The sequence below is a fragment of the Camelus ferus genome, chromosome 4 (assembly GCF_009834535.1).
Source record: "Camelus ferus isolate YT-003-E chromosome 4, BCGSAC_Cfer_1.0, whole genome shotgun sequence".
Taxonomy (NCBI): domain Eukaryota; kingdom Metazoa; phylum Chordata; class Mammalia; order Artiodactyla; family Camelidae; genus Camelus; species Camelus ferus.
In genome coordinates, this window is record NC_045699.1 from 7593345 (window position 1) to 7619380 (window position 26036).

The window sequence follows — 26036 nt, forward strand, 5'->3', positions numbered from 1 at the left end:
TTTTCTCCATTGCCCAAAAGGCATTTTTTCACCCAGTTATGGTTTACAGATATTTATAATATTATAAGTAAATGTATGATGGGATTTTAAACAATTTATTGCATCAATGAACATTGTAACAATAATGCAAATCAAAACCAGAAAAAACTCAGATTCTCAGAGAAAACCTTGCCAATTTACATTTTTCCATGTTCCTTTCTATATATTGTAATATTGGATAAATACTATATTGTATTTTCTTTACAATAATATATATATTTTTTCATATTTTATATAGTTTTTTGCAATTTTAATTTTAAAGAAAATATATTTCAAGTTAAAATAACACAATTATTATAAGACATAGTTTGTCTTTAGTTTTTTATATTATAAATAAAATATGTATAAAAATGTTTATGCATATAACTTTTCATTTTTTTAAAAAAATGTTAGTTTACAATACATTTTTTAAAAAAGGATTACTGATTTAAAAATTTTTTTGACACCACAGGCTAGAAATTTATTTATACCCAGAACAATGTGTTATCTTGAGACAGATTATTCTTTAATACATTCTGGCCTTGTCTCTCATTAGATAAAATTACAGAACACCTCACATCAAAATAATACTGAGATATATCAGTGATTCAATTCAAAAACTAAAACTCAAAAAGGAATAAAAGTAAACATTAAGAATATATTTATAATTTTGGAGAGACTTTTTTAAGATGTTGACTTCCTTTTTAAAAAATTTTTTTATTGAAGTGTAGTTGACTTACAATATGTTACAATATTAGTAGTTGATTTACAATATTATAAAGTGATTCAGTTATACATATACATATATTTTCTTTTTAGATTCTTCTCCATTATATGTTATTACAAGAAATTGAATATAGTTTCCTATGCTCTATAGTAGGTCCTTGTTGTTTATTATATATATTGTGTGTCTGTTAATCTTCACCCCCTAATTTATCCCTCCCCATCCTTCCCCCTTTGGAACCATAGTTTGTTCCTCCTATGTCCATGAATCTATTTTTCATTTGTAAATAGAATTTGTATCATTTTTTTTTAGATTCCACATATGTGATATCATATGATCTTTGTCTTTCTCTGTCTAACTTCACTCAATATGATAATCTCCAGGTCCATCCATGTTGCTGCAAATGGCATTATTTTATTCTTTTTTATGGCTGAGTAGTATTCCATTTTATTTTTATACCATATCTTCTTTATCCAGTCATCTGCTGTTTCCATGTCTTGGCTATTGTAAATAGTGCTGCTATGAATATTAGGGTGCATGTGTCTTTTCAAGTTAGTGTTTTCTCTGGATCTATGCTCAGGAATGGAATTGCTGGATCACATGGTAAGTCTATTTTTAGTTTTTTAAGAAACCTCCATACTGTTCTCCATAGTGGCTGCACCAGTTTACATTCCCGCCAACAGTGTAGGAGACTTCCTTTTGAGGAAAGACTTTTTTAAGCCTGTGGCAAATAAATAAATAAAACAGTTGATAGGTTTGAATAAGTGAAAATTAAAATCCTTTGCAGAGCTAAGGAAAAAATGCAAGTTGAGAAAATATGTTTGCAACACATATGACAATCAATAGCCTAATTTCCTTAGTATAAAGAGTGTCCATAAATCAATGAAGAAGGACAAACAGCCCCATAGAAAAATGGGCAAAACACCAGAAAAGGTAATAAAAGTGACTAAAAAACATATATGAAGGTACTCAATTTCTTTCATCACGAAAGAAACGCAAATTAAATCAATGAGATTATTTACATTTATCTGATTGACAAAGATAAGGTTTGCTCCCGCGTAGGGTTCCTGTGTAAAATGACACCGTTTTTTCAGGATGCTTATCCTCTGACAAATACCATAGCTTGAATTTTCCAGAAAGCAGAGCCCAGAGGCAAAGGCTCACATGCTGCTGATTTATTCCAGGAAGCAGGAGCTAAGCCAGCAGGGAAGGTGGGAGACCAGGAAGAGAATGAATTAAAGAAATTATGGAAAAACTGTAACATATTTTTAAACTGTTTTCAGATATCATATAGTTGGCAGTATTGCTGTTTTGGAACTTTTCTCTGTGGGTAATATCGGATAAAACAATCCCCAACACACAGAGACTTGACCAGACCCTAACATACCTCCCAGCAGCTGAAGGCTGTGTCCCTGGGTTGACCCAGCCCCTCTCTGGTCCTGCCTGGGAAAACTCAGGCTGCCAAAATAATTTACTGTTTGTTCCAGCCTAAGAGCTAAGCCCCTGACCTCCCTTAGAGCATTTACTTTAGAACACTTGCAATTTTAAGACCTTTCTCGCGTCCCTTTGAGATGTATATATACCTTCTATCATCCAGGAATGTCTTTCTCAAAGGGAACCTGTCCTTTGAAATGTGACCTTTAAAAAGGATAAGACCCTTGTCATACAGTCTTTGAGACATGGTAAGAACCAACCTTAATATAAGCACCGGTTAGCAGACACCGATGGCTTAATCACGTCTTTTAAGGTCCTTAGGGACTTTTCCTTAGCTCACCCGTGTTTATTTTTAAATTTAATGTAATTTAATTTTCGTGGGTGGATATGTAGCTCAGTTTGTGGAGTACATGCTGACCGTGCGTGAGGTACTTGGTTCGATCCCCAGTACCTCCATTTAAAAAAAAAAGAGAAATGAAAAAAATTTAATTTTCACCTCAATGTTTAAAAGGCCTCCTGCCTTTTGTTTCCATGGAGTTGAGCTCAGATGACACTGAGGTCTCTCTTCTACTGCAGCAGTACTGAATAGCATCTCTCTCACAGCCTTTAACTAATGTTCGGTTTTATTTCTTTTGACAGTATGCACCAGTGGAATTGTCCCAATCACAGTAGTGAACATACCCACCCCCTCATATGTTCCCTTGGGCTTTGTGCTGATTCCTCGCTCCTGCCTGACCCTCCCTCCCCACTGCTCAACTGCCAGCAACCACTGATGCGCTTTCTGCCCGTATAGCTTAGATTTTACTTTCTAGACACCCCCTCCTCCAGTTTTATAGAGATATAGTCGACAGACATCACTGTATAAGTTGAAGGTTGTAGATGAAAATTCAATTAACTATCAAGTTAAGAGGGAAAATGAGGTAATTTTATTTGAGCCAAACTGAGGATTATAACCCGGGAAGCAGATTCTCAGAAAGCTCTAAGAACTGTTCCTCCTGTTAGACGTTGAAGGCGCAGGTGGGTACATTTTCGAGACAAAGGATCGTACATCAAAACGACATACTGAGATTGTAACAGGGAAGAACAGATCTGACTCCATGCTGGATCTGCTTCCTTTACTTTGACCTTTGTATTCTATTGCCTTTGCTACAAGTTAATCACTAGAGGGATGTTGCCTAGAAACTTAAGTTATACATAAGGGCCCATCACTGGGATCCCTGTCTTGCAGGTAATGAGAGTTAAGTTAAATACTTTTGTTTGGCTCCCAGGAAGCATCCTGACAAGGCGCACCTGTGAATGACCACAGGCAGGAAGAAATCAACACCTCCCCTCCGGAGGCGGACCCGGAACCAGGAAGTGTTTGGCTTTGCGCCCTCCCCTTTTAGTATAAAAGCAGCCTAATGCTAACTCAGGACAGGTGGTTCTCTGGGACGCTGGAGAGTTGAGCTGCTGGCTTACAGCCTTTAGCTGGCGTTCGTCTTGGTTTCTCTTGGTCTGCTGGCTTTCCAAGCGGAGTCGCTGTTCCTTGTCCCAGCAACTCGTCTCTGGATTTCTTGGCCTGTCGCGCAGTTTTACATCAAATTCACCCAGGATACATAGTCCAGGTAAGCACGCACGAAGTGAGCAGGAAGTCATGATGCCCTCCAGAGCTGGGAAAGAACGCTGTTCTTTTTTTTTTTTTTTTTAATAGTTTTTGAAGAGTGATTTATTTATTTAGTTTTTTTGGAGGGGAGAGAGTGAGGTAATTAGTTTTATTTATTTATTTATTTAGGAGGTACTGGGGATTTAACTAAGCATGCGCTATGCCCTCCCCGCTAAGAATGCTATTCTTTAAGAAGTTACAGCAAGGAAGAAAGGAAAAAAAAAATTGACCTTAACGGTTGAGCAGGGCCTCCCATCTTTGAGGTGCTCTGGTTAATGTGTAATGCAGACGCACACTGTACATTAGGGAGGCGGGAGGCAGGAGGCCCAGACTGACAGAGAATTAACTTTTTCTTGTCCTGTCTTAAAATATAAATTTTATTTTGTTAGGTAGTTTAGAGAGAAATGAGCACTGGGCAGGGGGAGAGGAAGGGGAAAGGAACAATCCAGATCACAAGGAACCTGAGCTGTCAATCAACCAGAGCACAGGGAACTTGAGTTGTCGATCAATCAATCCATCACGAAACCAGGATATAAAAACAGGAGGAAGGAGGAAGCGGTGCCAGTTTTCCCTTCTTGGATCGGCCTGCTCCCAATTCTCAGGTGTGTACTATCTTGCACTTTTTTTTTTTTTTTTTTGCTTCACTAATAAAAATCTTGCTTCTATCACACTATTTGGCTCTCATCAAAAATCTTTTTTTCAGGTGACTAAGAACCGAGGTGATTCTTATTTTCCTTTTCCTGGTAACAATTTCATCAAAGTGGTTTCATTTACGTATTTTGTGAAGTGACTATCACACTAAGTTTGTTAACATCCATCATTCCACATAGATACAATAAAAAGAGAAATCAAGGAAAAAACACGAAGCTTTCCTTGATGAGAGCTCTTAGGATTTCCTTTCTTAACAACTTTCATATATATCATACAGCACTGTTCACCAATCATCATGCTGTACATTACATCCCTGCTAATTATCTTGTAACTGAACATTTGTACCTTGTGACTACTTTTCTACAATTCCAATTCTAAAAAAATGTAGGCTTTAAAAATACATATGGAGTCATACAATAATTTTTTTTTTTTTTTGGTCTGGCTTCTTCACTCAGAAAATTATTTTGAGATTCATCCATGTTGTGTGTGTGAGTAGTTCATTAATGTTTTTTTTTCTTTTGCTGTGTAGTATCCTATTATAGAGATAAATTACAATTTTTCCTACCCATTTACCCACTGATGGGATAGCTTCCTGTTTGGGGCTATCACAGATAAAGCTGCTGTGAACACTTGTGTACAAGTCTTGAATGTTTCCTTTTCTTTTGGCTAAATATCTCGGACTGCAATGGCTAGATCATATGGTAGATACATGTTTAACTGCTTAAGAAATAGCCAAATTCTTGGTTCTAGTAGTTTTTTGATTTTTCAAATTCCATCAGATTTTCTGTTGGAACGCTTTGATAGATGTGCGTGTGCAAATAAAAACGGGTTTTACTTGTTCTTTCCCAGCCTGGGTGCCTTTCACTTATTTTTCTTGTTCAGTTGTACCCCTAGTACAATGTTAAATAAAAGTGGTGAGAGGAAAAACATCCCCATCCTATCCCTGATCTTAGAGGGAAAATATTCAGTCTTTCACTACTAAGTATGATGTCAGAGGCTTTTGGCAGATGCCCTCTGTCCCAATGAAGAAGTTCCCTTTCACTGTTATTTTGCTGAGATTTTGTATAAGGAATGCATGTTGGATTTTGTCAAATACTTTTTCTCCATCTATTGAGATGATCATATTTTTTGTTTTTTAGTTAATACAGTGGATTAAAATAATTGATTTTCAAATGTTAAAATAATTCTGCTTTCCTGGGATGAACCCCACTTGGTCATGTTGTAGTATCTTCTTAATATACTGTTGGATTCAATTTGCTAAAATGTTGTTAGAATTTTTGCATCTACATTCATGAAGGATATTGGTCTGCAGTTTTCTTTTGTTACCTTTGACTGGTGTCAGTATTAGGGTGATGCTGGCTTTGTAGAATGAATTAGAAAGGATTTCTTCTTCCTTTTCAACTTTTGGGGAAAAGAGTTTGTGTAGAATTGTAATTCTTTTTTTCTTAAATGCTTTTAGAAATTCATCAGTAAGTCCGTTGGGCCTGGTGTCTTAAGTCCATTCAGGCTGCCATAACAAAATAACAGACTAGGTAGCTTATACACAATAGAAATATATCTCTCATAGCTCTGGAGTCTGGAAATCCAAGATTCAGGTGCCCTCATGGTCCAGTTCTGGCGAAAGCCCTTTTCCTGGTCAGACTGTTGACTCTTCATTTTATCCTCAGATGGTGCAAGGACCAAGGGAGCTTTCTCAGGCCACTTTATAAGAGCACTAATCCCATTCACAAGGGCTCCACCCTCATGACCTAATCTCCCCAAAGACCCTACCTCTTAATATCATCCCCTCAGGGGTTAGGTTTCAACATATAAGTTTTGGAGGGACACAGACATTCAGACCATAGCAGCTTGGAGCTTGCTTTATTGGGGGAGTTTTAATTACAAATTCAATTTCTTCATTAAATACAAGGCTACTCTAGTTCTGCATACTTTTCTTTAACCTTCTCAAAAACCAACATCTTAAAAAATTCCAAATTTTGTCCCAAAGATTCTCATGAAACTTGAAAAGGACCAATTTCCCCCTCAATAAAGATGTAGTTAATTCAGCCAGCTGCCCTGGTACCTAGACATATGGACTTCTTCTGTAAAGTGTTTAAGAATCACTGGCTTAGATCACTGACTAATTAGTTGCTGATAAATGAGAGACACTAATGGAGACCTACTTAGAGGCAAATGAGATGGAACTTATGGTCTATAGCCTCCGAGCCACAGGAGCAATGAAGGGAAGTTACTATAGCTGTCCCCAAACCCGATTATGGTCACTGAAGGTCAGTACAAGATCAGAGCCAAGCGATGCAAGGCAAGTCCTCAGAAAAGCCAGGGCTGATAGCCAGCACATGCTCAGCTTTTGCACACTTGGTCTGACCAGATGGTAGGCTAAATATCGCTAGTGAAAATGTCATTTTGGAATACAGTAGAATATCACTCTAAAAGGGCCACTATTATTAGCTCCCAGTTCAGGCGAAAGGCTTTAGCTCATAAAGATCCTTTTCCTGCACTTAATTAAGGAGACCCATGCTCAAGTGGTAATGTGATATCTTGGTCACCTTTTCCAAAGTGAGCCTGTTCTGGCTGAAAATAATTCTGGCTGTGAACCTTTCCTTGGAAATTTGCATATGTCCCTGTTTGTTTTTTGGTGTTGGGTTTTGGTGTTGAGTCACAGGGTTCCTGGACACCAGAGCTAGGTAGGATGGCAAAAATGATTTTAGGAAAATTGTTCTCATTCTCGGTTATATGTTAGAACTATCTGGGAATTTTAAAACAAGCAAAAACACCAATGCTCAGAACTCCAGGGGTGGGACCCTGGCATCTGCACACTCTAAAAGCTCCCAGATAATTCTAGTATCTGGCCAGAGCTGTCAGGGTTAAGACCCATTGCTTTAGAACTTTCTAGTATGGTTATCCAGTAGGTTATTCGTTTTGCGGCATTCTCTCAGGTGTGGCTCAACACTGCTCCTCAAACCTCCGCGTGCCCAAGGGCCACCTGGGTGCTGTTTCAGATCCATCTCTAAGATGGAGAGTCCTTGAGGATCCCGCTCGCGCAGCGCCCAGTTAATACTTGTTTCATCTGTTGCCCGCGGTCAGAGGGTCACAACCCGACAAATTAAAGCTGAGCGGTAACAGCTGTGGGAAGGACTGGTGGAAGGAAAAAGACAAACTTGTGTATACAGACCCCTAAAAACCTGTGTTTCGCTGGCCCCCTCTCTGGGCAGCTTGGGCCGGGACCACTGAAGGAGACGTGAGTGTGGCCGGGAGTGTGATGCTGGGTGTGGTCCGCTCTGGGTTCCGGCAAATCCCTTCGCGGTGGGGGCGCGGGGGCGTCTCTCGCGGGCCCTTCTCGCCGCCGCCGCCGCCCAGCTTACGCGTCCTCCTTCGGCAGCGTCGGGACGGCTCCGCGCCGCTCTTGGAGCCGCGTCCCGGGAGGGCGGCGGGCGGCGGGCGGCGGGGAGGGGGCGTGACGTGGGTTTTCCGGCTCCCGCCGAAGGGCGCGCGCGCCGTGCGGCCGGGCGTCCGGGCGCGGCCCCGGTCTCGCAGCCTCGCGCTCTCGGCGCCGCCTCCGCCCCGCGCCGCCGGCGCTGCCCGGGGGCGGGGACTCGCCGCTGCGGAGGCCGGAGACGCAGTCGGCGCTGGACGCGGCGCGGGGCGCGGAGCGCGGAGCTAGCGGGAGCTGGAGCGCGAGCGCGAGGCCGGCGGCGGCGGCGGCGGGAGAGCGGCTCGGGCGGCCTGGGAGCGGGGCCCGCTGGGCGGAGCTGCGGGAGGAGGTGAGTGGGCGGCGCGCGTGTGCGGTGCGCCCTTCGGCCGCCTGGCCTCCTTCCTGCTCCTTGTCCCTCTTCGTCTCCGGGCCCGCGCCCAGGCACCCGGCGCTGGGCTCCGGAGACACCCCGCGGCTTGCGCCCGGGCCGCTGCCTCTTACCGGAGTCGGCTCGGGGCCGGCTCCGCACCTCCCCGCGCCGGAGTCTCCTTCCCGGGCCGCCCCGACCTCCTGGGCTCGGTCTCCTGGGCTCTCCTCCGTCGCTGGGCTCCCCTGCGGAGGCCAGTCTGGGGCGATGCAGGGCCTTTTTGTTCTTAGCTGTGTCACGCGCGTCGGCATCCGAAGTCAAAAGCAGTGCAGCCCCAAAGTCGCGCTAGCGCTAGTGCCATGTGTGCCGGCGGGATTGGCACGCGGACAGGCGGGGCGGCACGTCGTTTCCCCGTCCGCCCTGGGCGCGCTCGGGCCGCCGCGGTGCCCACGTTGGCAGCGGTCGCGTCCTGGCAGGTGACCGGGAACTTGACGCCGGAGCTCCTCGGAAGCCGGTCTCAGGGATGCTGCGGGTTCCCTCCTACACCTGTGTTTCCCACCTTGGGCGGTGTGGAGGAGCCACAGAACTTTTGCTCTGTTGTAAAAATTCCCTCCTGGGTTTACATGCTCTATATTTCGCACCCTATTTAATATTGTAAATAATTTTGGGGGGTAAAACAAAATTGATGAATGTTATTTAGCGGAATTTATGAATCTTTATATTCGGCATGTCATGATGCTAATCATTGTCACATGTCCCGTTTCCACATTTGCAAAACCAAACTTGTGTGGTTTTGAGATTTCCTTTGTCTATTGGGATCTCCAAGACCCAGTAGCCTTAGATTATGCTGATGTTGACGGACCTTCCTAGGGGCATATGAAGATGTCCAGTCGCCTGATGAAATATTGACCAGCTCTCGAGAGGCGCTGTTTAGCTCATGCATCACATCGACTCAAATTTGGGGCAGTTTTAGTATTTCTGAATTTTTTGTAGCATGAGACCCGGGGAGCAGTGGCATCTCTTGTCGGTCCTTGTGGGTCTCCCAGGGCATCCTTTTCTCCTCCTGTGAAGGTTAAGCTAAATTTATGCCATTTGGAAAAATAATTTTTACTTTATTTGTACATGGAAACCAGTAACTTGCTAAAACTTGCTGTTCTTAGGTCAGAACTCAATTTTTAAGGGGTCAGTGGTCAAAAGACTTTGAATTCTTAGGATGTTTAAAGAGAATAGGTTAATTCTTCAAGGTATATTTTATTCTCCTGTGGAGAGAGATCATTTTTTTTCCTCCATTGGTTCTGCTCAAAAATGAAAGACCAAGGATGAAGGAATGCGGGGGGGACGGGGGAGGGGCCAGATTTCCGGGGTGGGATATGGCTGTTAGGAGGTAAGGATGCCACCTGCTTCTTAATTGCTGGCTCTAGGTCCAGTTGTTGATAGGTGATGAAAAGATTTTGCATTTTTATTGTTTAGTTTTGTTTGTTTTTGAGGGATGGGGCAGAAACAGCAGTGAAGATGGTTGACCAAGTTAGGCACAGGGCTGCCTTCCCCCCGTAGGGAGGTAACTACTGACCGTACTGAAGATCCTTTGACAGTGAGGCTGGCTTTCTGCATCTGAAGCACAAAGGGTAGCTGGGCAGAGCCTGGGAAAACTGCCTCCGTGGGGAAGAGTTGGAATGGTGCGGGGTTGCTCCAAGCAGGCCATGTTGGACAGGGAACAGGATCCCATGATGGGCAGTTTAGTGAAAGGCAGCCTGTTGTGTCCCTGAAGACCAGCCCTGCTGCTGAACAGGCCTGGGGAGGCAGGGACGGGGATGAGGCCAGTGCCTGGGGCTTTAATTCATTTGTATTACTGTTATTATTTGTTTTTCTTTAGAAAATAAGTTGCCTTAGGGAAAAAAAATTTTTTTTAATGACCAAACATGGCAAATATCTGTTTTAAAAAAAAAGCATTTTTTTTGATTAAAAAAACTTGGTTAAAATTATTTTCTAAACATTTACCGAAATAGAAGGAATGATACTGACACGCTCTTGCCTTCACCTCAGCAGAGTGTGAATGGCCTTTCACTTGCTCCCCCAAGACAGTCCTAGGTCGTGGTGGTTTTATTTTCTAGCCTTTTTTAAGTTACTGATGAAATTACATTGAAAGAGAGACTTGGCTTGAAGTTTAAGGGTTATTTCCTGAATTCCCAGAGAGTCTGTTTTCCTTCACAAAGAAGTTTCCCACACTTTCAGGGGGAAAAAAAAAAAGCATGCCTTCTCAGGTTTTTACAGTATTTTGATCTTATTTTTCTCCAGGGCTGCATTAATAGAACTTCCCCTAGCCAAGATTTTGAAGATGAGTGAGTGCCTGACAGGAGGAACATATATGTAAAAGTACTATATAATATGACTGTAGTGAAACATACTGTAGTTTGCTGTGGTTTCCAGGCCTTTTTGCTCATTCTCGTTAAAATTTTTTTAACACCTAAAACCAATACAGTGTTGTATGTTAATTGTATCTTAATTGAGACCAGTTTTTAGCACTCCTCTGTATGTGTGTTACTTATTTATAAATTATACACCTGTGTGATCATTGTTTTTGTATCTCAAGACCCAGTATACACTTAGGGTTGGAGTCATTGTTAATGACGGTGAAGGTGAAACCCTATTTCAAATACTCCTTGAATTTTGAGTATTTTGGGCCTGGTTCTTGTCAGGTCTGAGTACCTCATCGTGGTTTTTACTTCGTGATGGTCTCAGGTGAAGCAGACTCAGGGCGGGCAGCGCGCGCCTTCCCAGCCTTGGGCTTGTGTTTGTATTAGCATAACTTTAATTTGTGCTTTTTATAGGACTCTTAAAAACTTCATATACCATCTGTGCGGTTTAGTTTGGTTGTAATTTGTCAACCTACTTCACTGTGCAGTTGCCCATGTCAAAGGAACACCTCTGGGGCTGGCGACAGGTGACTCCGAGGCAGAGGGTCTTTGTGAGGGTGTAGTCAGTTCCTGCTCTATTAGTGTTTTGTGACAGTGTGATTAGTACAGTGTAAAATGATTAGTATATACATAATATGGAAGTTGTCCTAAGTAATATTTATATAACTGAAACATAGTTGCTATTCTACTCTTTGGATAAGATAAATGTAACTTCTAGGGTTTCTTCCCCAACCCAGGTGGGGCATCTCATATACCTTCTGGGACGTGTGCGCCCTGCTGGTAGACAGCTGGTCTCACTTCAGCCTCTGATAGTTCTTTCATTTGGTTCTCAGAAGAACCTGTGAAGGCAGGTATAATTGATCTCAGCGTCTCCCCTCTTTTTTTTTTTTTTTTTTTTTGAATGAGTAAACTGAAACTTTAAAATCTGAGACTTTAAAAGGTTAATACCACAGAAGTCCCTCTCAGTGAAGTATTTACTTGGTGGCAAGTCTGTCCTCTCGTGTAATTTTCACACCAGCCTCGGGAGACACACCCCAAGGTTATCCCTTAGCCGATGAGCCCAGGAGGTTGGGAGGAGATGAGGCACTGCCCCACCACCCAGTCGGAAACGGGTCCTCCTGCTGCCCTGCATCCCCTCGTTACCTGCCCAGGGTCAGGATGGGGACCTGAGTCATATTCATGTCCTCAGTGGTGGGGTCTAGTACAGAGCAGAGCCTTGGAGTGTGTCTGAATGAGTTCGGTTTCTCTACTTCATAATACATATATATGGTATCATTGTTTTGTTTAGGGGAAGCTATAAAATACTATGACTTAATCTGGTAATGCTGGAAATACAGCTTCAAAACTTGCTAATGTTGCCATTGTATATCTTCCTAACATCTTAATTTTTTTGTTACTTTTTGGCTTTTTGTATTAAAAATAGACTCATTGAGGAAAAAAAAAGATGTAAAAAAATGAAAGCTCATTCCTTCTCTTCCTCTACACATCCTCTCCCTTATTACAACCTGTGTGTATCATTTGCTGTATGTTTTCTATGGATGGGAGAATATATTGATTTATTGAGTACTTAAAAAATTTGTTTCAACAAAAATGGGATCATATGATGATTACTGTTTTGTAACTTTTTCAACGTAACAGTTTGTATTTTGATCATCTGTTGTTCCGTAACAAATCATCTCCAACCTTAAAACCATCATTTTATTGGTCGTGATTTTGTGGGTGGTCTGGGCTACATACAGTCTGTCGAGGCTCTGTGGGGCTGGGACTTCAAGATAGCTCATTTGCTATTACCAGTTTTAAAAAGTGTTGCCTTGATGGATTCTTGGACAAAATTTTGATATACTAATGACACTAATACTGGTGTCAGTGCTGTTAGAACTGGTCTAGACCTTCATTTCTTGCTCTCTTGTCACTCATATCTGTGTAGCAGATGGGTGGTTCCTCTGTTTTCTGTGTCAGGGATAGAGGGTCCTGTGCAAGCTGTGCTGCTCTGGAATTGGTGATCACTTCCTTCTGATGGAGGAAGAGAGATCTTTGTCCATCAATATCTGAAGAGTGACTTTGATTGAGATGCCCAAGGGGAGAAAAGAACCTAGACTGAGAAGCTACTTTAAATGGAATCCATTTACCTCTTAGGGAAGTAAAAAGAAACCTTATTTCCCTCGGACACACAGTAGTAGATAAGTTTAGGAGAAACATTTGCAACTTCAGATAGGAGATGTGAGACAACAGCAGAATAAAACCAAAGGCCAGAGCCTGAGAAACAGCTGGGGGGAGAAAACCCAGACTCAACCCTCAAATGGTAGAGAAATACAAATATTTCTTCAAAGGTAAACGAGGCACCCTTTCCAACATGCTTTTCTGCCGCTTGAAAAATAAATGAGCGCAGCCAGAGCAAGATTCACTTGTCAGACTTGTCCAGTGAGCTCTCGAGAGGACAGCGGTTCTCAGTGTTGACCTTCGTCATCAGCTTTTAAACACACACCCTGAGTCTTGGACTTGGTGTGTCTGGGGAAGGGGAGGGGGGACAGAACACTTGCATTTCTGACATCCCCCAGGCGGTGCTGGTGCTGCTGGCTCAGGGTCTGCAGTTTGAGGACCACTGAGCTCCAGCGGGGGTCGGCAAGCCATTTCTGTCAAGGGCCGGGTGATAGTTTAGGTTTGTGGGCCCCGCGGACGGTGTCCCAGTGGCTCAGTTCTTGCAGCCTGACAGCTGTGGGCAATGCGTGAATGAATGGGCCTGGCTGTGTCCTGATAAACATTTGTTTTTGGACACTCAAATTTTAATTTCATGTGCTTTTCATATGGCATGAAAGACTATTTTAATTTTTTCAACCATTAAGAAGCAAAATCTAAGCTTACAGGCAGTGTACAGAAACAGGTGGCTGGCAGGATTTTGCCAACTCCTGAACTAGAGGAGTAATTTGGGAACGCCTCCAAGCTGTAATCTTGGCATCCATAGGGGAGGTGGCCTTTCTTCAGAAAATCAAGTGCTGGGAAAAAAACACAGTGGGATTTGGTTCTCCTTCCTCATTATCACTCACCCATCTCACTTTTTGGTATTTCCACTGCATGACACTAAATATGCACATTAATTTTTAAAGCTTTTTCTTTTTTTTTAAAAGATTTTTATTGAATATAATTAGTCTAACATTTTATTAATTTCAGGTGTATGAAGTAATGATTCAATATATGTTTATGTTGTGAAATGCTCACCGCAGTCCGTCACCATGCATAGTTAACAAGACGTTTTTCTTGTTACGTGAAATTTTAAGGTCTACTCGCTTAGCAGTTTTCAAGTATACAATATCATATTGTTAACTATAGTTACCACATTGTTAAAAGTTTTTTCTTTCTAAACTTTCAGAACAAGAAAAATAGAGGGTAGGGAAAGTGAAAGGAGAATCAACTTCCTGGTAAAAAAATTTTTTTTTAATTGAAGTAACTGATTCACAATGTGTTAATCCTAGTGTAACCTAGTAAGTTTTTAAAGCAATTTAAGGAGAATGCAATGGACTTGTCATTTAACCCTGATGGTTTAGAGCAGGAGTTGACAAACTTTCCCTAGGTGGCCGGATAGTAAATACTCTAACTGGCTTAATCTTCATAATAACCCTTCATGCTAGCCCCCGCCTCAACTCTTCAACTCTGCTTTATAGCCAGAGAGGCGCTGTGGGCGATGCTTCAGGGGCCGGGCGCGGCTGTGTTCAGCGAAACCCCTTTTACAAAACAGGCCACCAACGGCCCATGGGCCTTCGTATGCTGACCCGTCTCTTGGAGACATTATTACAATAGGGTAGAATGTTTTTTAAACCCTCAAAAATAATGTTGGTGACTGAGCCATTCAGAGACCCTGACATCCTCTGGTGTGTTTGCTCCTGGTGGTGGCTTCTGGACTCGGTGCCGAGCCTTCCTGGGGGACTCCTTCCTCTGAGATGGAATCAAGGTGTGGCTCCCCCACCCCACTGTTTGGAGAAGCTGTATTGTTTCTGCAGTGATGACATTGGTCAGACAAGCTAATCTGATTTGATTGCTCGTATATATTTGCCTGTATAATTAAAAACCTCTGTGTGAAAAGTGAGGCAATGAAAAGCTTATTTAACTAGGAGGCTCAAGTTCATGCATTTGGCCGGTTGTCCGTTTTCATATGTATGCTCTGTTTTTTTTTAAACAAAGTAATCTCTTAAAAATTTTTCTTATAAGCAAACAATAATTTTAACCAGCAGACTGAAACTTTTTAAATTAAGCCAGTAGAAAGAATCTGCAGTTCTGTTATGACTTTTCCAGTTTTTTTTTTCCAGTTTCCAATGGACTTTTAATGCAGACACGCATCACTTTTTTTTCACTCCAGTGAAGCCTGGGATCTCAGAGTTTAGCTAATTTAGGTTAGTTTTTTTTTTTCAGTATGTCAGGTGACTACAATCAAATACCAGATGAAACACACTCTGAAGCCTAAATTATGACTATTTATCTGACATGGCCTGTCTCCCATGCACTTCCATCTCCCCCCCCCGCCCCCTGCTGGTCCACATAAACTCCAAGGTGGAGGAGGGAGAGCATTTGAAATATTTGACAGCTGTGAACTCTGGCTCTGAGTTCCTGCCCTCTGTTTTGGTCAGGCTTGCCATTCCCCACCTGTGTCTGTCCCTGCATTCTCATTAGCAGGGTCCCTGCAGTCCTAGACATCCGAGGTGAGGCGTGTGGCAGGCCCTCCCTCCTCGTGGCCGCCTCCTTACCTGGCAGCCCTCTGTCCCGGGGAGCCCAGGCGGTCCTAACCGCGCCCTCTGGGCGGCTGCACACCCACCCGGCCGGCCCCGCGCTGGGTCCCAGCGAGGGCCTGCTGACCCTGTGCTCCCACTCAGCTTCCTGGAGGCTCTCCTTTACTCACTGTGGTCCTGATCTGGTCTGTCTGCTTGCTGCAGTGGCGTCCGTGAGTCAGTCCAGGTGGTGGTGGTTTCTGCTGCTCCAGCTGACAGCAGAGTCAAGAGGGGGAACGGAGATGGCTGGTTCCTATAAAGGAAGAGGATTGAAGGAAGAAAACATTCATCGCCTTTTCCTTAGAAAACAAGGGAAAGACATCTTTCCATCTCTAATAGCGATAGTTGACATTTATCAAGCAATTCCTCTGTGCCAGATGTGGTTGTGAGCACTGCTCGTATCTTTGCTCATAATAACCCTCTGGGGAAGACAGTGAGGTGCATATGGGTCCTGTGGCTTCTAAGATGTGGAGCCAGGATCTGACACTGGCCATCGGCTTCCAGAGTTTGTTCTCCTAACGCTGCCCTGAGCTTCCTGGTGCTGGCGCAGCGCTTGTCCCACACTTGTGGCTCATTAGGTTTTTTTATTGACTGGATTTTTATTGACGCTTACTTAAATGAGAATTGAGTTACATTGCAGAGTTACAGTATACCCACGCTGGCTTACATCTGCCGGAATGACAGGTCAGGTGAGGGTCCATCTAATAAAGTTTGTTGTTAGGGAATTAAGTGGATGACAAAGATGGCCTTTCAAAGCACTCATTAAAAATAGGTTTTTCACTGAAAGGTGCTGAAAGATCTGGCTGGCCTTTACAAAAAAGAGGAAAGTTGTGTTCTTTGTATTTCCTTACTCCTTACATCAAAAAGGAGTTTCAAGTGGATGAAAGTTTTAAATATAAACCATAAAGTATGAAACCATGGATGTGCTGAGAGGAGGTGCGGGTAAACGCACTTCTAAACTTAGAGTAGGAAGTGTCTTTCTAAAGATAAACAAAACCCAGAGGCCATAAAAGAAGAGTGACAAGGTTAGGTTATTTTAAAAACACCAGCAACAACCAAAAACTAGGGGCAGAAAGTTTCATAGAGAAAGGAGGAGTGGCCCCACTTGTTGGTAACTTAAGAAGCGTCCCCGGTGATTTTCATCCCCCTTGGAGGGCTGAGAGCAGCTGGGACAGAGGACACTTCCCGGCCATTGGAGTGGGAAGAGGGGGACTTTTAATTTTACTTTTTTTTAATGTGTGTTTTTTTCTCATATTTGTGCTCTTATATTTTAGAAAGTTACAAGCAATAAAAAAGGCTGATCAAAATCAAACCTGGCGAGGTGGTGGAGACACATTTTCAGCAGATCTATAGAATGTTCTAGAAGTTTAGTATTTCTGAGCATTAGTCTCCGTTAGTGTGTACGGTGCTTGCTGACCTCAGCTGGTAGTTGAATTTAAAACTTTCTTTCATCCTAAGAGCCCAGAAGCTGGTGAGCAAGGCACCTGGCAGAAGCCAGACTGAGCCCTCGGGTCTATGCATAGGAATTCTGGGGGTGCTTGGGTTTAGGTGATTGGATTGAGATTGAACTAGATCACTCGCTTATCCCCATCTCGGCTCCCACACTCGTGCCTGCAGAGAGAGGACGTCTCCCAGGGACACACCTGGCTAGAAGGACTGTAGGTGAGAGTGGCTGTCCCGTCTCCTGTGTTCTCCCTCGAAGCTCACCCAAAGCTGAGTCCTTGGTGGTCCTTCTTCCCCCTCCTCCCTGTTTCCCTCACCTTCTCTTCCACCTCCTGCATTGCTGGCCACACCTGGCATACAAGCACACCTGTTCCCAGAGAGACTGTTTATTGTGTGTGCTGCCCTCCCTCTGATAAGGTCCTGTTTGGTCTGGCTCAGCAGAAGCCATTTGGAAAAGTCAACTTCCCTTGTCCTTGCTGACAGACACCTGGATCCAGCCACACCTGGTTTGTGGCTGAAGCCCCAGAGCACGACATAGCTCCTTTCCTGGAAGCCGTGTTTGTGTGTCTTTGAAGAAGCTCGATGCTCCCTGCAGCTCTTGAAGCGCCTCCCTAACTCTGTCCCTGCACAGATGCGGCTCGGAGGTGAGAGGGCAGTGTCCGGAGGAAGCCGGCTGGATGCCTCATTTCTGCCGCAGGGCCCCACCCCTCCCGACTTCACCCACCTCCAGGAGGCTTTCCAGCTTTGCTCAAGAAACACTGAAATTTGGGGGAGGGGGGTTGTAGCTCAGTGGTAGAGCGCATGCTTAGCATGCATGAGGTCCTGGGTTCAATCCCCAGTACTTCCTCGAAGAATAAATAAGTAAACCTAATTACTTCCACCCACCAAAAAAAAAAAAAAAAAAAAAAAAAAACCACACCACACTTAAATTGGGTGTCACTGGCAGGTCTGTCAAAGGGTGAAAAACCTCCGTTGTTAGGAATCAGATCAAAGTCTCCCTTGGGGAGCAGTGAGAGATGGAGTCTTTCTAGTGTGGTGTGGAAGCCCTGGTATTTGCTGTTGCTGCTTGCAGAGATGATGATTTCTCAGACTACTGGGGAGGTAGGGGCTATGACTATCCCCATTTTACAGACGAGCGAACTGAAGCAGAAGAGAACCTGTGGCTTGCCCGAGGTCTCCGGCCTGTGTGTGACGGGTTTCTGGGACGGGGGCTCGCTCCTGCAAGCCTGGCCCGGGGGTCTGGCCGCACTGCGCAGGGCGCACGTCCCTGGGCTCTGTGGGCGCTACTTATATGGTTTTCTCCACCGACAGGTTCACATCTCAAAGAGAACCTGCCACGCCGTCTGGGGGCAGGGTGCCTTCCTGTTGGTTGCGATGGTGGGTGTGGCATGCCCGGGGGTTGGTAAATGCTGTACTGAGGCCTGTCTGTGTGTGTGTTTATTCTGCAGATTCTCAGCCCGGCCTTTGAGATGATGGGACTAGGAAATGGGCGTCGGAGCATGAAGTCGCCGCCCCTCCTGCTGGCGGCCCTGGTGGCCTGTGTCATCGTCCTGGGCTTCAACTACTGGATCGCCAGCTCCCGGAGCATGGATCTCCAGGTGTTCTGTTGGTCTTGTTTGTGAGGATGTCATAGAGTATTTAAAGTTGCTGGGTGGTGGGGTCGGGGGTGGTGTCTGAGGAGTTTGCTGTTCATGGCCACTAAAGGCGGTGTGCGCACTGTAATGCAAGTTCGAGGCTCTGCGTGGCCCCACACCCAGCCCTGGGCCTGACTCCACACCGGCTCTGCTCTTGGGCTGGAGAGGACCCCTGGTGACTTCCTAGGATTAAAGCTGGGCCACCCCCTCTGCTTTTCCTGTGAGTTAACAATTTTCGTTTGAGCCTTTTAGGCTGGTTCTGGGAAGACAGCTTGCTTAAGTACAATGCCCACAACCCTGGTCCTGGGTTCTGGTCCTCCAGCCCACACTTGATAGCAGAGAGTGACGTTGGAAATGTATTTGGATAATGGGTGTGAGAAATGTGTTTTTAGCGGGGTGGGTACAGCTCAGTGGTAGAAGTGCGTGCTTAGCATACCCCAGGGCCTGGGTTCAATCCCCAGTACCTCCACTTAAAAACAACAATAACAGGAAAACCCTAACCCAAAAGAAATGTTTTAGAGGTACCAATCTTTGTCACCATCATTTACTGGTAATGACAGTTTTAGTGTTCCCATTTTTGGCTGCCTGGCATGGGTCTGGCAGTGCTGCGCAGGACGGGGGCTCTCCTTGACCTCACCCTTGACAGGCGCCGTCTTCCTGACTAGGCCTCCATCTTGGTCCCCCATCCTGGTTTTGGCCTGCCCAGCTCGGCTTAGCAAAGAGTCCTGCTGACTCCTCCCTCCACCCCCGATGTCTGAGCAAGCTCCTTGTCCCTGGTGTCTCTTGTCGTTGATGACTTGCCTTTAGCAAGACTCCCCCTGCCCTCTTAGTACCTTCCCCGCACTGACCCCTCCCTCTGCTTGTTGGCTGTATGTCCTCAGCTGTCGTTGCTGCGCTCAGAGTTGAGAACAGTTTGACTGTTCTGACCCCTGTTGCAGTCGACTTGAATGAGGTTTTCCTTACCCCTTTCACGAGTGTCAGAACGACTCTCGTTGGAGAGTACGTTGCATACATCATCTTTTGTACACAGACTGTCAGGCTGGGGCTTAGTGTTCCCCATTTCACAGGTGGGCAGACTGAGGCACAGAGAGGTTACGTCTGGGGGGAGCTGGGGTTCCCACCCAGTCTTTGTAACGGCAGGGCCTCAGCCATGGAAGTGCACCCTGTCACAGTGCTCCATCCTCCTCTCTGGCTTCCCTGCCCACTGTGTAGTGTCTGAGCTTTCCCTGAGCCCTGAATGTGTGTCCAGAAATTGTGTCTTATAAACAGTGGTTAAGTGCTCTGTTACGAGGAAACGGAACTAAATATTTGAGCACCAGCTCACGTCAGGTGTTTGTAGCGAAGGCATTTTATGTACAGGCACACCTTGGTGATACGGTGGTTCCAGACGCCGCAGTAAAGCAAATGCGCAATAGAGTGAGTCACATGGTTTTTAAAATTGTTTTCCTAGGGCATAAAAAGTTACATTTCCACTATACTGTCGTCTGTTATGTGTTCAGTATTGTTATGTCTTAAAAAATATACACACCTTAATTTATTAGCACCACGCTCTAACCAATTGAGCTAACCGGCCCTCCTGCTACCTTAATTTAAAAATACTTCATTGCTAAAAAAAAAAAAAAGTTGCCAATCATCACCTGAGCCTTCAGCCGGATTTGGGAGTAAGTAACCTCAAAGACCACAATCGCATCACCATGACAAATACAGTAATAACAAAAATCCTTGGGATGTTGTGAGAATTATCAGAATGTGACCCAGAGACACGAAATGAGCAGGTGCTGTTGGAAAGTGGTGCTGACAGGCTTGCTCCTTGCACGGTTGCCACAAACCTTTGATCCTTAACGCAGTATCTGCAAAGCACGATAAATCGAGGTGTGCCTGTACGTACCTTATTCAGGCCTCACAAAATCCTGCGAGAGGTGTGGTGGCATTTCCGTGGAGACCCAGATGCCCCGATAAGTGAATTCCTCCACACGCAGCCCCGTCTCTCTAGAATAACCTGTGGGACCTTTTGCACAGTTGACCTGAAGACCGAGCCCCTGGGGACTCACCGTGCAGGCGGGACACACTTGTCTGAGGCTCGATGCAGTTCGGGGCCCCGGTGTGGTCCTTGCTGAGGGAGGCAGGTGGGCGGCCGGGGCTGGGGGTGGCCTGACGTGGTCCTCACACCGCGATGTCCTTGCAGACGCGGATCTTGGAGCTGGAAGGCAGGGTCCGCAGGGCGGCCGCGGAGCGAGGGGCCGTGGAGATGAAGAAGAACGAGTTCCAGGGGGAGCTGGAGAAGCAGCGGGAGCAGCTGGACAAGATCCAGTCCAGCCACAACTTTCAGATGGAGAGCGTCAACAAGCTGTACCAGGACGAGAAGGCAAGGCCTGCTCGGGTTTCCCCTTAATTCTAGGTACTGTTTGTACCCTGTCGAGCATACCCGCTCTTCGGTGGGTGCATGAGCAGCTGTGTGTGTATTCAGGTGTTTGTGTGAAATGAGCCTCCTAATCAAGCTTTGGGCGCCTCCCCCACGCTGCCCTGCGTCTCGCCGTCGGTCCCTGGGTGGGTTTGACGGAAACCCTTTCGCAGTGGCTATAAATAGGAGAAAGGCAAAGGAACTCTTAGCCTCAGATTCATCCATCTGTTACTTTTTTTCTTACTTTCCACAAACATGCATTAAGTACCCGCTCTGTGCCAGGCCCATGCTGGACACTTGTGTCTCACAGAGGAGAGTGGCGTCTGTGCCCTTGACTGTCTCATAGTGCGAGGAGACCCTGACGCCTGAATAATAAACACTAACGAAGAAAGTAGGGCCCTTAAGAGTGCTGCTTTTTAGGTTTAAAAAAACACCAGATCCCGCACAGATTAAAAGAAGGGCTTTCCGCTAATGAGTGTGTCTAAGCTTTATGTGTCTTGCTTTTTCTGGTTTTCTTGGGGCTGCAGGACCCCACTTCCCTGTTTGGTAAGTTGTGTAACCATGCGAGTTACTGATACCTTCTTTTCTAAAGTACATGGAACTCAGGACCATTTATTGCCTGGAAAGATTTGGTTCTTACGAATCCGTGTGCCTCTCTGTGAAATGCTTGATGCATTGGCAGCGGTTGTGTCCTGAGATCCATCATGTTGAGGGTGGACTCGGTCCTTGCAGAAGCTAGTGGCTAGCACGTCCCAGGAGTTGAATCATCTCTGGGTGGAGCCACAGACTCCTCCTGTGTAGCTGGTTTAAAAGGTGAGAAGAGCTTTTTCTCACTTGCAGAGCACTTTCTCATGTTCACACGTGGTTATGTCTTCTCTGGGAGTTGTTCCCGTTTTACTGCTGTTGTAGGAAAGTGCTTCCTGGTTTTTCTTCACTTTTCTCATACAGGGGTGACACTTTCTGTGCCCCTGAAATCCCCTTTCGCTGAATACGTTGGCACCTCGACATTTCTCATGGCCTGTACACATCTTGGGAGGAAGTAGAGTTGATTGTCAGGGGATAGATTTAGCGGAAACTCCACCTGGAGTTTGCAGGGTGTGCAGAGGTGTCTGGCACCCTAGCCCTCTGCCCGATGAAAAAGGAGTGTGACAGGAGCTGGGGGGGGCTGGGCTGGGGAAGGGAATCCAGCAGAGAGCCGCAGGCTTGCCTCAGAGCCTGGGCTGAGGTGGGCTCCCGGGGTGGACAGGCCAAGGGGGGAACGACCGTCCGTGCTGGTCTGGTGCTTCTACAGTGCCCGACTAAAGTCTGGGAGCTGCCAGAGCAGGGTTTTCCCACCTGCAGGGAGTGAGGAGAAATGAGGAGGTTTAAGTACGTGTGTGCCTGCCTCTCCACCCCTGTGTGTATGGGTGTCATTACCTGAAAATTTAACTCCTTTTTCCTTCGGAAGAATTGTCTTTTACTCTGAGCCTCTGGCCTTTCTACATTTTTGTTTTTAATATTTTTCTTTTTGAAATGATAGTAAAAGAAGATAGGAGGGCTGTGCGTTAAATGGCGTAGTGATGCGAGTTACCGGTATCTTCTAAAGTGCGTCAAACTTTGGTTGTTGCTTTTAAGTGTTTTTGTTTTCTTAACACCGTGAGTCTCCCAAATGCCTGAAATCTTACTGGCGCGTGAAATCCAGAATTCTGGGAATGCTTGCTCTCTTTTCATACTCCTCCAAGCTTCTGGATGTTTCTGTGCATTATGTGACAGTGCGGGCGCGTGTTTTGGGTGGGGAGGAGAGGTTGCTGGGTGATTTCTGCTCATGGGGCTTCCTGCCTCGGCCTGGGTACACAGGCATGGGGTCCGGACTCCTGCAGAACGGGCTTCCCCCATCGTGTAGGCAGAATCCCCCAGGAACGTGCTGCACAGAACCATTTGTTTTAGAGAATTCATCACCGCAGGCAACCCCTAGATACAGAGATGCTGGTTCATTGAGTGTAAGCTGTTGTGGAGATGAGACTACAGACTTGGAATTCTTTGAAATGTAATTGGCCAACATTTCCTAAAAAACATCTGCCTCTGTATGAAGCAAGACGGAAATCTTTCAGCTGGGAACCATGTGACTGTTACACCTCCATTCTTTTTTTTTTTTCCTTTTTTTTTTCCATTTTTAAAAATTGAAGTATAGTCTGTTTACAATGTTGTGTCAATTTCTGGTGTACAGCATAGTGTTTCGGTCATAGACATACATATATTCATTTTCATGTTCTTTTCCATTGTAGGTTACTAAAAGATACTGAATATAGTTCCCTGTGCCATACAGTAGAAACTTGTTTATCTATTTTATATGTAGTAGTTAGTATCTGCAAATCTCAAACTCCCAATTTATCCCTTCTCACCCCTCTTTCTGCCTGGTAACCGTAAGTTTTCTACATCTATGAGTCTGTTTTGTAAATAAGTTCATTTGTGTCTTTTTTTTTTTTTTTTTAGATTCCATATAAGAGTGATCTCATATGGTATTTTTCTTTCTCTTTCTGGCTTACTTCACTTAGAATGACAGTCTCCAGGAGCATCCATGTTGCTGCAAATGGTGTTATGTTGTCAGTTTTTATGGCTGAGTAGTATTCCATTGTATAACTATACCACATCTTCTTTATCCAGTCATCTGTTGATGGACATTTAGGCTGTTTCCATGTCTTGGCTATTGTAAATAGTGCTGCTATGAACATTGGGGTGCGGGTGTCATCCTGAAGTAGGGTGCCTTCTGGATAAATGCCCAGGAGCAGGATTCCTGGGTCATATGTATACCACAACTTCTTTATCCATTCATCTGTTGATGAACATTTGGGTTGATTCCATGTCTTGGCTATTGTATATAGTGCTGCTGTGAACATTGGGGTACATGTGTCTTTTTTTTTTGGTGGGGGGAGGGGTAATTAGGTTTATTTATTTATTCTACTGGGGATTGAACCTAGGACCTTGTGCGTGCTAGGCATGCACTCTACTGCTAAGCTATACCCTCTTCCCTACATGTGTCTTTTAGAATTATATTTTCCTCCAGATACATGCCCAGGAGTGGGATTGCTGGATCATATGGTAGGTCTGTTTTTAGTTTTTTGAGGAACCTCCATACTGTTCTCCATAGTGGCTGCATCAGTTTACATTCCCACCAACAGTGTAGGAGGGTTCCTTTTTCTCCACACCCTCTACGGCATTATTGTTTGTGGACTTTTTAAATGATGGTCATTCTGACCAGTGTGAGGTGATACCTGATTGTAGTTGTGATTTGCATTTCTTCACCAGTTAGTGATGTTGAGCATCTTTTCGTGTGCTTGTTGGCCATTGGGTGTGGTGCTTCGCTCTGTATGTCTCTGGTTGAACAAGATCTCTTTTGATAGGTCCTAGTCTCTTTTGCTGATGGTGGTTCAGCAGTCAGTTGTGATTTTATGTTCGTGAGGAGCTGAGTTCAAGGTGCTTCTACTCCGCCGTCTTAACAATATCTCCCTCCTTAGCTACAATTTTTTTTACAAAGAATAACAAGGAGGGAATTTGATCTATCTGTTATTACCATGTATTAAAAAGGTAGAATAATTAAAATAATGCATTATTGGCACGGGTGTAACAGACAGGTAAAACAGAATAGACAGCCCTAGTAACAAACGTAAGTATGTGTAAGGATGCAGTATATGATAGAGATCAGCATGAAGCCTGGTATGGACTCTTATTTTTTTCTTCCAAATTAAAACCATGAAACCAGGTTGTCCCAGCTTTAAGAGGAGATGGAGATGTTGGATTAGCTGTTAGAATCAAGAGTGCACAGTGCAGCCGAGCTGTGGAAGGAGTACCCAGGACAGCACCTCACCAGCGAGCAGAGCTCAGGTTTATTGAGTCTCTGGCGAGCCAGACATTATGTTCAGTGTTTCACAGGGATCGCTTCCTGTCCTCCTCTCAGGTTGGTGCTCATTGTTCAGAGAGGGCACTGAGACCCAGAGGAGTTAGTAACTGTCACCCAGGATGTGCCCTCGACCTTGGGCCACCACCAGCAGAGCCCTAGCCTCCCTCTGCTATGCGCAGACACAGCTTCCCTGGGCCGCGGGGGCCTCTCCAGAGCTCCCCATCACCTAAATCAGGCTGGGGTCTTGGATGTGGCCACAGAGGAGACCAGGCTGGCCTGATAGTTGTTGAAGTGAGGTGATAAGATCGCTTTTCTGTCTCCTTGCTCAAAAGACTGCAGAATTCCAGCTAGCTCTCCTTTGTCCCCAGTTCCAAATTCTGAGGCAGAAAGCGCCTGATTGTTTCAGTCTGGCTGGGCTGTTCCTGGAGAAGTAGGGCTGGTCCATCACCCCAATACTTGACTGTTACCCATTTTTTTAATCTGAAGAAATTAGCACTTGTGTTTTGAATTGGAATGAGGCTGTTTGTGGGAATCTTAAAGACTCATCTGGTGGTGTAATAGCAGTTCTCAGCTGTGGGAGGAGCTGGACATGCTGGCATCTGTGGGTGGGGGTGGTTTGCAGATCTCATGTGACCTCGAGAGTGCCATCCTCTGCCAGCGTCCCCACCTCAGGTCAGCACTGTTACTCTGCGTGGGCATCATGGCCCTCACGTGGGGGCCTGGGGAGAAGCTTGAAAGCCAGACCTATCAGGGATAGTGTGGTAATGAAACCCATGCTCTGGCCAGGTCAGCACTGTCTAACAGAATTCCCCGTGGTGGCGGAAATGCTTCCTGTCTGTGCTCTGTGCTGCAGTAGCCATTGGCCACGTGTGGCTGTTGAACACCTTCAGTGTGGCTAGTGGGACTAAGGAACTGAAGTTTGAATTGTATTAATTTTAACTAGTTTAAAATTAAAAAGCCAAATATTGGACAACACAGGTTTGAATTAGAGATAGTCTCATTTGCTTATTTTTGCTTTTGTTCTGTCTCAAATTAAAAATCGTTTGCACAGCAAACTATCAACAAAACGAAAAGGCTGCCAACTGAATAGAAGATATTTGCAAACTATATCTGATAAGGGGTTAATGTCCAGAATATACGAAGAGTTCATACACCTCAACGTCAGGAAAACAAACAGCTTAATTAGAAAATAGGCAGAGGGTCTGAATAGAGGACATAGAGAAGGCCAGCAGGCACATGAAAGCTGCTCACCATCAGTGATC

At 45.0% G+C, this 26036-nt stretch overlaps 1 protein-coding gene across 3 annotated transcripts in view; it reads left to right on the forward strand.

Moving 5' to 3' along the window:
• The first annotated feature begins 3569 nt into the window (after positions 1-3569).
• Positions 3570-26036, forward strand: part of GOLM1 (golgi membrane protein 1) — a 65705-nt gene continuing 43238 nt past the window's right edge. Inside the window, exons 1-3 of one of the 3 annotated variants that reach the window (XM_032477485.1) lie at positions 3570-3780; positions 18311-18460; positions 20682-20861. In XM_032477485.1, coding sequence (XP_032333376.1) covers positions 18332-18460; positions 20682-20861 — 309 coding nt within the window. In that variant the 5' untranslated portion in view covers positions 3570-3780; positions 18311-18331. Of the gene's footprint in view, positions 3781-4242; positions 4421-8106; positions 8231-18310; positions 18461-20681; positions 20862-26036 lie in introns of those variants that run through there. The other 2 variants (XM_032477486.1, XM_032477484.1) reach the window with 2 other exon arrangements.